The sequence below is a fragment of the Entelurus aequoreus genome, linkage group LG12 (assembly GCF_033978785.1).
Source record: "Entelurus aequoreus isolate RoL-2023_Sb linkage group LG12, RoL_Eaeq_v1.1, whole genome shotgun sequence".
Lineage (NCBI taxonomy): Eukaryota > Metazoa > Chordata > Actinopteri > Syngnathiformes > Syngnathidae > Entelurus > Entelurus aequoreus.
Genome location: NC_084742.1, coordinates 16,748,745 through 16,762,333, shown reverse-complemented (window position 1 = coordinate 16,762,333; position 13,589 = coordinate 16,748,745). Strand labels below are relative to the sequence as shown.

At 42.9% G+C, this 13,589-nt stretch overlaps 1 protein-coding gene across 1 annotated transcript in view; it reads right to left on the bottom strand.

Moving 5' to 3' along the window:
• The window catches only part of chchd3a (coiled-coil-helix-coiled-coil-helix domain containing 3a), a 127,677-nt gene that overhangs the window by 53,131 nt on the left and 60,957 nt on the right, over positions 1-13,589 (bottom strand). Inside the window, exon 6 of the mRNA XM_062064902.1 lies at positions 2,991-3,074. Coding sequence (XP_061920886.1) covers positions 2,991-3,074 — 84 coding nt within the window. The remainder of the gene's footprint in view (positions 1-2,990; positions 3,075-13,589) is intronic.

The window sequence follows — 13,589 nt, the reverse complement described above, 5'->3', positions numbered from 1 at the left end:
TCCACAAGCGATGCTGAGATCATTATCCATGCGTTCGTTACATCTCGTCTCGATTACTGTAATGTTTTATTTTCGGGCCTCCCTATGTCTAGCATTAAAAGATTACAGATGGTACAAAATGCGGCTGCTAGACTTTTGACAAAAACAAGAAAGTTTGATCATATTACGCCTATACTGGCTCACCTGCACTGGCTTCCTGTGCACCTAAGATGCGACTTTAAGGTTTTACTACTTACGTATAAAATACTACACGGTCAAGCTCCTGCCTATCTTGCCGATTGTATTGTACCATATGTCCCGGCAAGAAATCTGCGTTCAAAGAACTCCGGCTTATTAGTGATTCCCAGAGCCCAAAAAAAGTATGCGGGCTATAGAGCGTTTTCTATTCGGGCTCCAATACTATGGAATGCCCTCCCGGTAAAAGTTAGAGATGCTACCTCAGTAGAAGCATTTAAAGGCCTACTGAAACCCACTACTACCGACCACGCAGTCTGATAGTTTATATATCAATGATGAAATCTTAACATTATAACACATGCCAATACGGCCGGGTTAATTTATAAAGTGACATTTTAAATTTGCCGCTAAACTTCCGGTTCGAAACGCCTCTGAGGATGACGTATGCGCGTGACGTAGCCCGGCGAACACGGGTATGCCTTCCACATTGAAGCAGATACGAAAAAGCTCTGTTTTCATTTCATAATTCCACAGTATTCTGGACATCTGTGTTCGTGAATCTGTTTCAATCATGTTCATTGCATTATGGAGAAGGAAGCCGAGCAAGCAAAGAAGAAAGTTGTCGGTGCGAAATGGACGTATTTTTCGAACGTAGTCAGCAACAACAGTACACAGCCGGCGCTTCTTTGTTTACATTCCCGAAAGATGCAGTCAAGATGGAAGAACTCGGATAACAGAGACTCTAACCAGGAGGACTTTTGATTTGGATACACAGACGCCTGTAGAGAACTGGGACAACACAGACTCTTACCAGGATTACTTTGATTTGGATGACAAAGACGCAGACGTGCTACTGTGAGTATGCAGCTTTGGCTTTTTTTTGCGTATGTACGTAACTTTTTAAAAATATATAAGCTTTATGAACCTTGGGTTAGGTGAACGGTCTTTTGGGCTGAGTGATTGTGTGTGTTGATCAAGTGTTTGAATTGTATTGGCGTGTTCTATGGAGCTAGGAGCTAGCAGAGGAGCTAGGAGCTAGCATAACACGTACCGTACCGTACGTGCGCGTCACGTACGTAACTTTTTACAAATATATAAGCTTTATGAACCTTGGGTTAGGTGAACGGTCTTTTGGGCTGAGTGATTGTGTGTGTTGATCAGGTGTTTGAATTGTATTGGCGTGTTCTATGGAGCTAGGAGCTAGCAGAGGAGCTAGGAGCTAGCATAACACGTACCGTACCGTACGTGCACGTCACGTACGTAACTTTTTACAAATATATAAGCTTTATGAACCTTGGGTTAGGTGAACGGTCTTTTGGGCTGAGTGATTGTGTGTGTTGATCAGGTGTTTGAATTGTATTGGCGTGTTCTATGGAGCTAGGAGCTAGCAGAGGAGCTAGGAGCTAGCATAACAAACACGCAGGTGTTATTATGCAGGATTAATTTGTGGCATATTAAATATAAGCCTGGTTGTGTTGTGGCTAATAGAGTATATATATGTCTTGTGTTTATTTACTGTTGTAGTCATTCCCAGCTGAATATCAGGTACCGTGAGTATGCAGCCTTGGCTGCTAAACATTCGATAACTTGACCGTATGTGCGCGTCACGTACGTAACTTTTTAAAAATATATAAGCTTTATGAACCTTGGGTTAGGTAAACGGTCTTTTGGGCTGAGTGATTGTGTGTGTTGATCAGGTGTTTGAATTGTATTGGCGTGTTCTATGGAGCTAGGAGCTAGCAGAGGAGCTAGGAGCTAGCGTAACAAACACGCAGGTGTTTTTATGCAGGATTAATTTGTGGCATATTAAATATAAGCCTGGTTGTGTTGTGGCTAATAGAGTATATATATGTCTTGTGTTTATTTACTGTTGTAGTCATTCCCAGCTGAATATCAGGTCACCCCCGGCTCTCACAGCATCTTCCCTATCTGAATAGCTTCAACTCCCCACTAGTCCTTCACTTGCACTTTACTCATCCACAAATCTTTCATCCTCGCTCAAATTAATGGGGAAATTGTCGCTTTCTCGGTCCGAATCTCTCTCACTTCATGCGGCCATCATTGTAAACAATAGGGAACTTTGCGTATATGTTCAACTGACTACGTCACGCTACTTCCGGTAGGTGCAAGCCTTTTTTTTATCAGATACCAAAAGTTGCAATCTTTATCGTCGTTGTTCTATACTAAATCCTTTCAGCAAAAATATGGCAATATCGCGAAATGATCAAGTATGACACATAGAATAGATCTGCTATCCCCGTTTAAATAAAAAAAATTCATTTCAGTAGGCCTTTAAGTCTCATCTTAAAACTCATTTGTATACTCTAGCCTTTAAATAGACTCCCTTTTTAGACCAGTTGATCTGCCGTTTCTTTTCTTTTCTTTTCTACTCCCAACCCGGGGTGGACCGCTAGCCTGTCCATCGGATGGGGACATCTCTACGCTGCTGACCCGTCTCCGCTCGGGATGGTTCCTGCTGGCCCCACTATGGACTGGACTTTCGCTGATGTGTTGGACTTTCACAATATTATGTCAGACCCACTCGACATCCATTGCTTTCGGTCTCCCCTAGAGGGGGAGTTACCCACATATGCGGTCCTCTCCAAGGTTTCTCATAGTCATTCACATTGACGTCCCACTGGGGTGAGTTTTCCTTGCCCGTATGTGGGCTCTGTACCGAGGATGTCGTTGTGGCTTGTACAGCCCTTTGAGACACTTGTGATTTAGGGCTATATAAATAAACATTGATTGATTGATTGATAAATGAGTGCTATGTTGACCAGTCGGTTTAAGGTTGATACAAAAAATCTCACCCTCTCCTCCAGTCGTGCCACTTGCTCCCTGTAGAAAGCCTCCTGCTTGTTTAGGTCTGCCTCTTTAGCCTCCAGCTGCTTAGCCTGCACACACAAAAGAAAAGATGTAATCAGTGTTGCAAAAAAATACATCACAAAATGCACATATTACTGAGACACGTCAATTTCATTTGTGATGTGTATTGCAAAGAAAAATGCAGTATTTACCATAGCAATCAAATGTGAGCATGTCTTCATACATTTTGGTACATCCCAAAAGGATAACATCCGTCATCTGTATGACGGTATGTACATTTACAGAACTATAAACATACAACTGATATTCTAGTATTGAGAACAAACAACTATTTAAGGTGGAAGTAAAGGTTATTGATTTGAATCCAAATAGTTGTTTTTTAATGATAGCAAAAGAAGCTTAGACCTCTCCACTTATGAATGTGCATCTAGTGGTGGACTTCAATGAGAACAACCTTCACCCAAAGACATCAAATGATGACCTTCAATTAAAATATTTGATGGCAACATTTCAGTGCAAATCAAGCATTTAAGGTAGTCCTAATAGAGTGGTTAAACCAGATAGACGGTGCATTACTGGACAAAATACTTGAAACTGGCAGCACAGAGCTTCAAGGCCCCTGGTAGAAATAAAAGAATACTGAAAGAAAAAAATAAATCCTTGGCTCTACCATTAAAAAAAAAAGTTTGATTTGAAGTTGTCAAAGACTTACCTTGAGTCCTATCTCCTTATTGGGAAGCAAATTGAAAGAAAGTGAGGGGGCAGAGAAGAAAAAGAATGTTGAAGCAAAGCCGTATTCAACTATGACTGGGGTGTGGTTGGGGTGGTACAATGCACTATTTTGTGACATGAATACGCTCACTTTCTCACCTGATTTTACAACCTATACCCTTCTTCATATGTATGCATTAAAGTCCCAGCCACATTCTGCCAAGGACTGTCCTAGAGGATAACAGCAATGCAAATGAGGCCTTGAAGCGGAGTGCTTTGTTTGAAGGAGAACGAGATAATGAAGGTAATACACCTAATGCAGAAAAAAATGCATTAGCTCGTCCAATTTCCCTGTGCATTGATAACCATCTGTGTTGAAATACTCAATTGACTAGCAGGCCGAGCTGCATGTCTTATGATTGTCATGATGTTCAACACTTGAAAGTAAAACATCAAGGGGAGGGTATTTTTTTGTTGTTGTTTTTAGGGGGTGGTGGCATTCTCTGTAGTATGTTGGATATGGACACAGGACACAATGACTGAACAGACTACATGATTGAGGAATTATTATGTAGCAGACATTTGTTTTAATAAAAGCTCAAAACAATCCAATGACAGCAGGGATGACAAAAATGTTGGTTCACAGCACACTAGGATATTTTCCATCCATCCGTCCATCTTCTTCTGCTTATCCGAGGTCGGGTCGCGAGGGCAGCAGCCTAAGCAGGGAATCCCAGACTTCCCTCTACACAGCCACTTTGTCCATCTCCTCCTGGGGGATCCCGAGGAGTTCCCAGGCCAGCCGGGAGACAGTCTTCCCAACGTGTCCTGGGTCTTCCCAGTGGCCTCCTACCGGTCGGAGGTGCCTGAAACACTTCCCGAGGGAGGCGTTCGGGTGGCATCCTGACCAGATGCCTGAACCACCACATCTGGCTCCTCAATGTGGAGAAGCAGCGGCTTTACTTTGAGCTCCTCCCGGATAACAGAGCTTCTCACCCTATCTCTAAGGGAAAGCCCCGCCACTTGGCTACAATACTTTATATAGGCCCAATCCCAGTGTTCACCTTACTCACTACAACGAGCCCTGCTCGTATGCGCTCTGTGTGTACGCGTTGACACACTCAACATGCGCCTCGGCTCAGCAATGTCACCGGCGCACTGCAGCTTATGTGGATGAAAAATACAGTACAAGTATTTTTCAAAGGCAGTGTAGTGCCTTTTTTAATTTATTAGTACCACGGTAATTTATTAGTATCTGTACACCGTACAACCTTAGTCACACCATAACAACAAACTCCTGATGGAGTTAACGGTTGAGATTGTTTTTCTATCATTCATTATGCTTCAGTTGATGAATAAACAAATAATTACACAGAGAAGAAGCCCCCATTGACGACTGTTGTCTCTTGTGAATTTTTGAAGGTATGTAATGTTAATGTTTTCACATTTGCAAGCTTTTTGTCAGTATTTTAGCCTAACGTTAGCTAGCGTCACAAAATAAAATGTAATATAAAACTTAAGAAAGTATGGAAATTTTCTACTTGGGCAACTCGGCATCTGAAATCCCTCGCTCTGAAGGGAAATATATATACAGTGGGGCAAAAAAGTATTTAGTCAGCCACCCATTGACAATCAATGGGTGGCTGACTAAATACTTTTTTGCCCCACTGTATACCCTCTAACCCTCTTTATGCCCACTACTCCTATATGCAAAAAGTAATTGGGACACCACTACCCTCACGGGAATGCACAAAACTTAGGGATATGGCTAAAAAGTAAGGCGAAGGGGTGTTTTATGACTGACTCTTACTTGTATACACAGACAACCTAATAGGTGGCTGATAAGAGTTGAATGATGGCCAATGATTACTGAAACTTGGATGAGACGTAATATTATGTTTGTATATTGATCTTGACCCTATACGGCACAGAATGTGTGTGATTTTGAGAGGTGTATTCTTCCATGTGTTCTATGTGTAACCTGTGCTTTATATGTAACAACTAAAGCGGTCTTACATTTTAATAGTCAAATCTGACATCTTAGATCTTGCCTTGAGTCAATGATGGGCATTTTTCTGTTTGTATGCTAGCACGTAGTGATGGGTTAACTGGCTTGAGCTGGCGATGAAGCTGGAGCGAGCATGGTTTGAGCTGGCGTGAAAACTGGAGCGAGCTTGGCTTGAGCTGGCGTTGAAGCGAGGGCGAGTTTGGCTGCTAGCTGTGTCGTCACAAGAAGCGGATCCTCCATCTCTAGCTTCATCAGCACCTTTCGGTACCACTCGTCCATCCGTTCCGCACTGTACTTCTCCAGAGCAGAGTGTCCCTCGAAGGAGGAAGCAGACTTTCAGGAGGTTGCGGCTTCGTTCAAAAAAACTATATAACCATGCAACCAATGATGGCTCAGTTGAAGATTTCGAGTTGGGGATGTTTATTGGACCAACTCAAGGTCACCAGTACTCAGGGTGCAAAAATATATACAGTGTAAAAATTGGTGAAAATGAAAAGTAAATACAAAAAAATAAAGTATTTACAAAATGCAGGAATAAAAAAAAAATCATCTGCCGCTCAACAATCCCCAATCACTGTTTGCACTATTCTCCAACTCTCCACAACCAACCTGCTTACCTACTCCCACCTTAAGACCACTTGGTCTGATCCACTGGTCATGTGACCTGTGCAAAGCGTGCCAATGCGCACTTATATGGCGTCATCTGAACATGCAACATCCTTTTGACTCAACTCCACGTGGCGCCATGATGACAGCCTATTGCCCGGTGAGTCTCTCTTGTGTGCGTGCTTGGGTCTCGCGTGTCTCGCGTTGTGGTGTACATCTGACCACACGCAACTCAAAACATTATATTCTCTAAGTCACAACACTGAAATTGTCTTTGTGACAGCGCGTTTGCTCGCGTGTCCTCGCTCTCCTGGCCATAGAGAGAGAGCGCACTGTCACACCGGGAAAAACGAAGAACCGGCTATGGAGGTCCCTCCGGAGGTGAAGTTGAATGCGCCCTCGCTGGTTAAGAGGTGGGCGGCACCCTTGCAGGGCTGGAGTAGTGTGCTGGAGTCGTAGAAGGAGGCGGCATTGCCCGACAAAGAACAGGAAGTGGCAGCTATGCAGAAGGAAGAACTGGTGGTGGCCGTCTTGCAGGCATATGCTATGCTAGCCCCCCCTTTCAGAAAGCGGCAACAAGATGTTTGTAATTGAAGGGAGGAGTATTTGACCCACAACCTCAGCATGAGCAGAAAACAAGAGTGGGTAGGCTTTGGGAAGCAGGGTTGTTGGAACAAAAAGTGCAGAAGCTTGAGCCTTGAAAAACTGTGAGGTGGGCGAAGGTTGAACATGATTATTTCACTGAAGCTCTTAATCTGCTTTAGCCAGTGGCAACATGTCTCTATTGTCCTCAACAGCTAGCTTGCTGCGGCTTGGTTTAGACTGGCTAGCTGCTTTTGCCGCATAAAGTCCATATTTTCAGCAGCCAAATACTTCATGTCTGTTTTTGGAGCTTCTGTGTCTGCAGCTGTCAGAGGTAGATCGTCTGTTAGGGGCGTGACGTCATCAGAGCACGACGCCGCGCATGCCCGTCGTCCACGCCTCTGTTTGCACATCTGCAGTGGAGCAGGAATAGGAAATGCTAAACCTTGACTTTTGGGAGGCCGTGGAGTGGGTGAAGTGAGCGAAGTTTGCATCTTAAGGGGCGCAGTTTGCATGTGAGGAGGCATACACTGGCTAGCTGCATTACCCTTAAAAAACATGTCCAAATTGTATCTGTGTGTCCAGTTACTAGAGGTGGGAATCTTTGGCCACCTCACGATTCGATTAAGATTATGATTCAGGAGCTACAATTTGATTAAAAATTGATTATTGATGCAGCTTTAATTTATGTATATTGATGCAGTTTCCCATTTCTTTTCGTTTCACTAAAGTGTTTATAACTTTCAACTTTTAAAAAGAGTGCATTTGTAATAAGAAATTCCCATCACATTTATTAATTTAATGGAGATATGTGCAAAACTGGAACATAAGTGCCCTATAATAAAGGAGCTGGTCGGATATCTCGGTGAGGTGGCTCGCTGCAGTCAACCAAACGTTAAAACTGTCTCAATTACTTTATTTACAATAAATAAATCGATTATCGATTGACGTTTACTAATTGATTTTAAAATCGCCCATTTCCGAATTGCGAGGCTTTTAAAAATCAATTATTTCCCTCACCTCTGGCCGTTACGCCATCAGAGTGTGCCGCCTCTGTCGTCGGCATTGTGACGTCAGTAGACTGCGACGGATCAGAGCTCTGGACGACGGCCCAGGCAGAGTAAACAGAAGCCAAATGTGCGTTTATCATGCCGGGCTCGGGCCGGAGGGGCAAGAAAGATGCAGCTGTCAGAGGCTGGGTCTGGTGAGGAGAAGGGCGGCAAGATGGAAGGGCGACTATGTCATCGGGACAGACAAAATCCTATCCCATCTCCTCGTCTTTTTTCTCTGAAAAGTGAATAATGTATAGTATAATAATTTTCAACATCAGCAAGCCCCATGCCTCAAACGCCTTGAAAGAAAGGTCCACAACATCCTCTTTCTGGTATTGAGAGGCACACCACCGTTGTGCGGCTGCTTTCATTTCCTTGAAAATCTTCCTTTTCTCGTCCATAGCGAGAAACACTTCTGGCATGTTGATGTCGTGTCTACCAGGATGCAAAAGACGGCAGAAAGCAACTTGCAGGTAAGACAATTCCAATGACCAAGGCAAAAATACAAAATATATTATGCCACCATAGAGGAACACTTGAAGCTCAAGGCTTACTTAGCTTAACACATAATGACACAGCTTCAGCATTGAGTCACAGGCATATTATACAGAAATTACTTCATCTAGTTGCATTCAAAATCGATGCTAGCGACGAAAGTTATTTAAGTATGAACTGTCACTTGTGAGTCAAGGTAAGTTCTTCGAGGTAAATTAAATGGGTAAATGATAAATGAGTTATACTTGTATAGTGCTTTTCTACCTTCAAGGTACTCAAAGCGCTTTGACAGTATTTTCACATTCACCCATTCACACACACATTCACACACTGATGGCGGGAGCTGCCATGCAAGGCGCTAACCAGCACCCATCAGGAGCAAGGGTGAAGTGTCTTGCCCAAGGACACAACGGACGTGACTAGGATGGTAGAAGGTGGGGTTTGAACCCCAGTAACCAGCAACCCTCCGATTGCTGGCACGGCCACTCTACCAACTTCGCCACGCCGCCGCCGCCATTTCAGTTTGGAGCTTCAGTGAAATGACGCAGCAGTTGTATCAGTCACATGTTTTTACTTAAAGTGACACACGACGACGTATTGATGAAAACAGTATCACTCCTTGTGTTTCATAGTGCATTGTAGTATATATCTGTATCATGAATCAATTTAAGTGGACCCCGACTTAAACAAGTTGAAAAACTTATTTGGGTGTTACCATTTAGTGGTCAATTGTATGGAATATGTACTTCACTGTGCAACCTACTAATAAAAGTCTCAATCAATCAATCAATCAGTGACGTGCGGTAAGGTTCATGGCTGGTGAGGCACTGACTTCATCACAGTCAGATTTACAAACATATGAACCCTAAAGAGTATCTTTCACCACATCTAGTGTGTGTGTGACAATCATTGGTACTTTAATCTTTAATTATTCACCATGTGATTGGCAGCAGTTAACGGGTTATGTTTAAAAGCTCATACCAGCATTCTTCCCTGCTTGGCACTCAGCATCAAGGGTTGGAATTATAAAATAAATGATAAATGGGTTATACTTGTATAGCGCTTTTCTACCTTCAAGGTACTCAAAGCGCTTTGACAGTATTTCCACATTCACCCATTCACACACACATTCACACACTGATGGCGGGAGCTGCCATGCAAGGCGCTAACCAGCAGCCATCAGGATCAAGGGTGAAGTGTCTTGCCCAAGGACACATCGGACATGACTAGGATGGTAGAAGGTGGGGAATTGGGGGTTAAATCACCAAAAATTATTCCCGGGCGCGGCGCCGCTGCTGCCCACTGCTCCCCTCACCTCCCAGGGAGTGAACAAGGGGATGGGTCAAATGCAGAGGACAAATTTCACCACACCTAGTGTCTGTGTAACAATCATTGGTACTTTAACTTAACTTTACCTTTACACATACAAACTGTAGCACACAAAAAGCACATTTAATAAAAAAAAAAACGTTATTATGGTCTTACCTTTACTTATAAATGAAGTCCATGCCCCGCTGTTGTGCTGGATTAATGCACCCCCTGACGGGAGTGTTATATCAACTACAGCCCACACTTAAACTTTCCACGTGCAAGGTTGAATCTATTTAGAAAAGTTATTTAATAAGAAGCCAAAAAGTGCAAAAACAATAATGTTCGTGTTGGAGGAGTTGTGAATGAATGAAATATGAAATCCGTGCTGCAGTCTGCAGGTGTACCTAATGTTGTGGCCCTGCGGTCATTTACAACTCACACTCCTCCAACATAAACATTATTGTTTTTGCACTTTTTGGCTTCTTATTAAATAACTTTTTTAAATAGTGTAACCGAGGGTTCATAAATGTCGCCTATACAGTATGAAACTACAAAATACTAAACACGGAGGCTCCAGTTTACACGAGGACCACTTTATTTACCTTCTTTCAAAAACCTCCGCTCCACTCCGTGTCATCACTTCCGCTCTTAGCGCCTTCAAAATAAGAGCGCAAGGCATATACTGTATAACAGGAATTAACATCACAAAGAGGAAAGCCCATAAAAATAGGTTACAATAGATTCAATCTTGCACGTGGAAAGTTTAAGTGTGGGCTTTAGTTGATATAACATGGACCCCCACCCCCCCCTCCCGTTTTCTACGGCGGGGGTGCACCGACACAAGGAGGCGGGATTACTGCGAGGCGAGCCTCAGCCAGTGTGTCTTGAAGACACTGTCTTCGCAGCAGTTTTATGATCGCTCAGCACAAAAAATACTTTACACACATACAGTTGTTGACAAAATACACTGTACATTATATACCCCAGCTAACTAAACTATGGAAATGTATAATATAGTTCATATAGCAATACGGTCTCACTGCACAGCAAGCCAGCAGTTAGCCGAGTCCGCAATCCATGTTGAGGCACAACGCAGTGACGTGCCTCAACTGGCTGCTGATCACCGCACCGTCTCTTCTCAGCATTTGAACGGCAAATGTGAAAATTTAGCGATTTTGAATAAAAATAATCTAAAACTGGTGAAGTTAAATGGAAAATAACTTTATAGTATAATCACTGGATACATATAACACTTTAATTTTTTTTTTTTCTTTTTACTTTTTTTTCTTTCCATGATGACTGCACGTCACTGCAATCAATCGATGCGTCAGTATCGTCACTACAAGCATTTATGTTACTAGTGCACAGCTAATGGGGATCCCCACAAATAATACCTCAAAATCGCTAAAACACTGCGATAAATAAAAAGGGCAGAGATTGGATAGTTTAGTTAAGTCCTCAGATCGGCCCCGCCAAGATCATCTTGGATCTGACGCAGCACTGAGAAGACGGTCAAACTCGACTATCTAGTGAAGGTCAGAATAAGGTTTCCATTGGTGAACCAACTGAAGGCTTCCTGACCGAGCTAACTAGTCTAAATTGAAGCCCGGCGACGCACGGCGGGTCCAATTTCTGGAAAGTCCCACCAGAACAGATGGCGTGCTACGTGCCGACGAGCTACAGGTCCTGCGTATAGAAATATCCTCTTGACACACTCGCTGTATGCGTGTGGGCTCTGGTTTTAAACTCGCCCCCTTTGGAGAGTTTAAATGTGCGGGGGTTCGCTATCCGACGATTTGACTACTAGGTTGATAGTCAAGTCAGACTTTTTTTAATCTAATCAACTATTTTAAGACAACCCTAACAGCAACTACTATAGTTAGATAAAAACTCATGATATCGGGATGGTTAACATTTTATTGCATTTCTATTATAAATAGTCAGCAAGAATATATAATAGCCATTTTCTTGGGATATGTTTTGGTCCGCTTTTCAAAAATGATCAGGGCTTACCTGATGGAAACCATATTGTGCTACCCATTTCGAGCAGTGTTTCTTCTACCGTTATATTTAAGGGCAATAACACCCTTAAGTTAATCCTATATCCTCCTGAGAACCGGTGCCATCTGCAGTGGACATTTAAACTTAGTTGATCTATTATGTCAAGAATTACACATTTCTGAAGAAATATCCCTGCTACAGTCATTATACGACCTACAAGTGTTTATCAAAATCCAATCCAATCCAATGTTATTTACAGAGTACTTGAAAACAACCACAAAGGACAAAGCACTGTACAGAATAAAATATAATACAAAAAAATATATAACATTATGGGCAATAAAATACCTCTAAAATCACAAAGTAAAAGAGGTAATTGTAGCGGAACAGTAATCGTGTGTAGTGTGTTCAAGTTCAATGTTGCAGCTGAAGAGCTCTGCAGACAAAATATACTCAGACGGGGTGACACAAACAAGAACCCTAGACGCTGATCCTAAACACACATATAGCCGCACACCAGCCGGAGCAGCTGTATCCACAGAGGGCGGGCGGACAGGCGGAGAGATAAATGTGTGCTGAAGGTGAGACTTAAGGTGCCATTAAAGGAAGAGAGGTTGTGATAGAAAATTAGTACCTTGAAGGGGTTTTCTCTTGTGCGCGCGCATTAAATCTGCTCACAGGCGTGTTGGCCCGCCTCCCTGACGACACATTCAGGCCCGGACATGAACACTATGTCAGGATTACTTCCGAATGATCACCCCCATTAATTTGACTTTAAAAGACAATCTAATCATGCTAAAGGCCAAACAACGGCGCAGGCCACACCGATGCACGTTTACATTTTATTCCCAGCTGTTGCGTTGAGGACTGTGAGTTTAAGGGAATGAGAAATGGGAGGAGGAAAAGGATGCGACATTCTCTCTCTCTCTCTTAGTCGTCCTCAGACGAGACATTGGAAGCGAATTTGGGAGTGGAACAAAGCGACAGATTTAGGACAATAAAAGAGAATTCATCAGCAATGAAGAAGCGGTTGTTTAATGCGACACTGAGCTTGCCCTCTAACAAACTTTAAAGAGAGAAAGGATGAAAAGTTTGGGGAGAGAAGTCATCTCTGGAAAGACTTTCACATGACCAAGTAGCGGGAAACAGGGCTTTATTTCAACCTTAAAGCAGGAGCATCTCCCTCAACACCTCCCTCTGTATCGTACAATAATGGCTCAGGGTGACAAGGAAATAGAACTGAGACCGTGGCGGTCAGACTCAATGGATCATTTAAGTGAAGCGGACGCCTTGTGTGAATATCAATTAGCCAGCTGGTGAATAATTAAGGACAACTGTGTTTTTTTAATTAGCTGCAAGTTTGAGTCAAGGTGGATGATGGCAGAGTGATGACTGTGCTCCTGACACCTACAATTCCTCCACGGATTTGTTCCTATTCTTACAAGACGTCCTCCTCTTTTTAAGCTTGTAGAATCCTCCTGACCTTTGATATTATCGAGTAGAACACCGGTGCATGTAGTTACAGATTTAGGGTTTAGCATACACCTACTGCCCGAATGCAGCTGAGATCGACCACGAAAGGGACAAGCGGTAGAAAATGGATGGATGGATGTTTGATAAATACCTAGCTTGTGTACTTATAGCCAAAACAAAGCTAATAAACTAACATTTGAGATACTTTCATTTCCTCAATTGTGAAGTTTCATGTTCTTTGCTGCGGGTCCAACTCTGGCTCGTACATGTACGCTTGGATGCTAAAATCCTCCACTGTTGCCATTTGCAATAAAAAGTGGCATATAGTTCTAACTTATATTTGT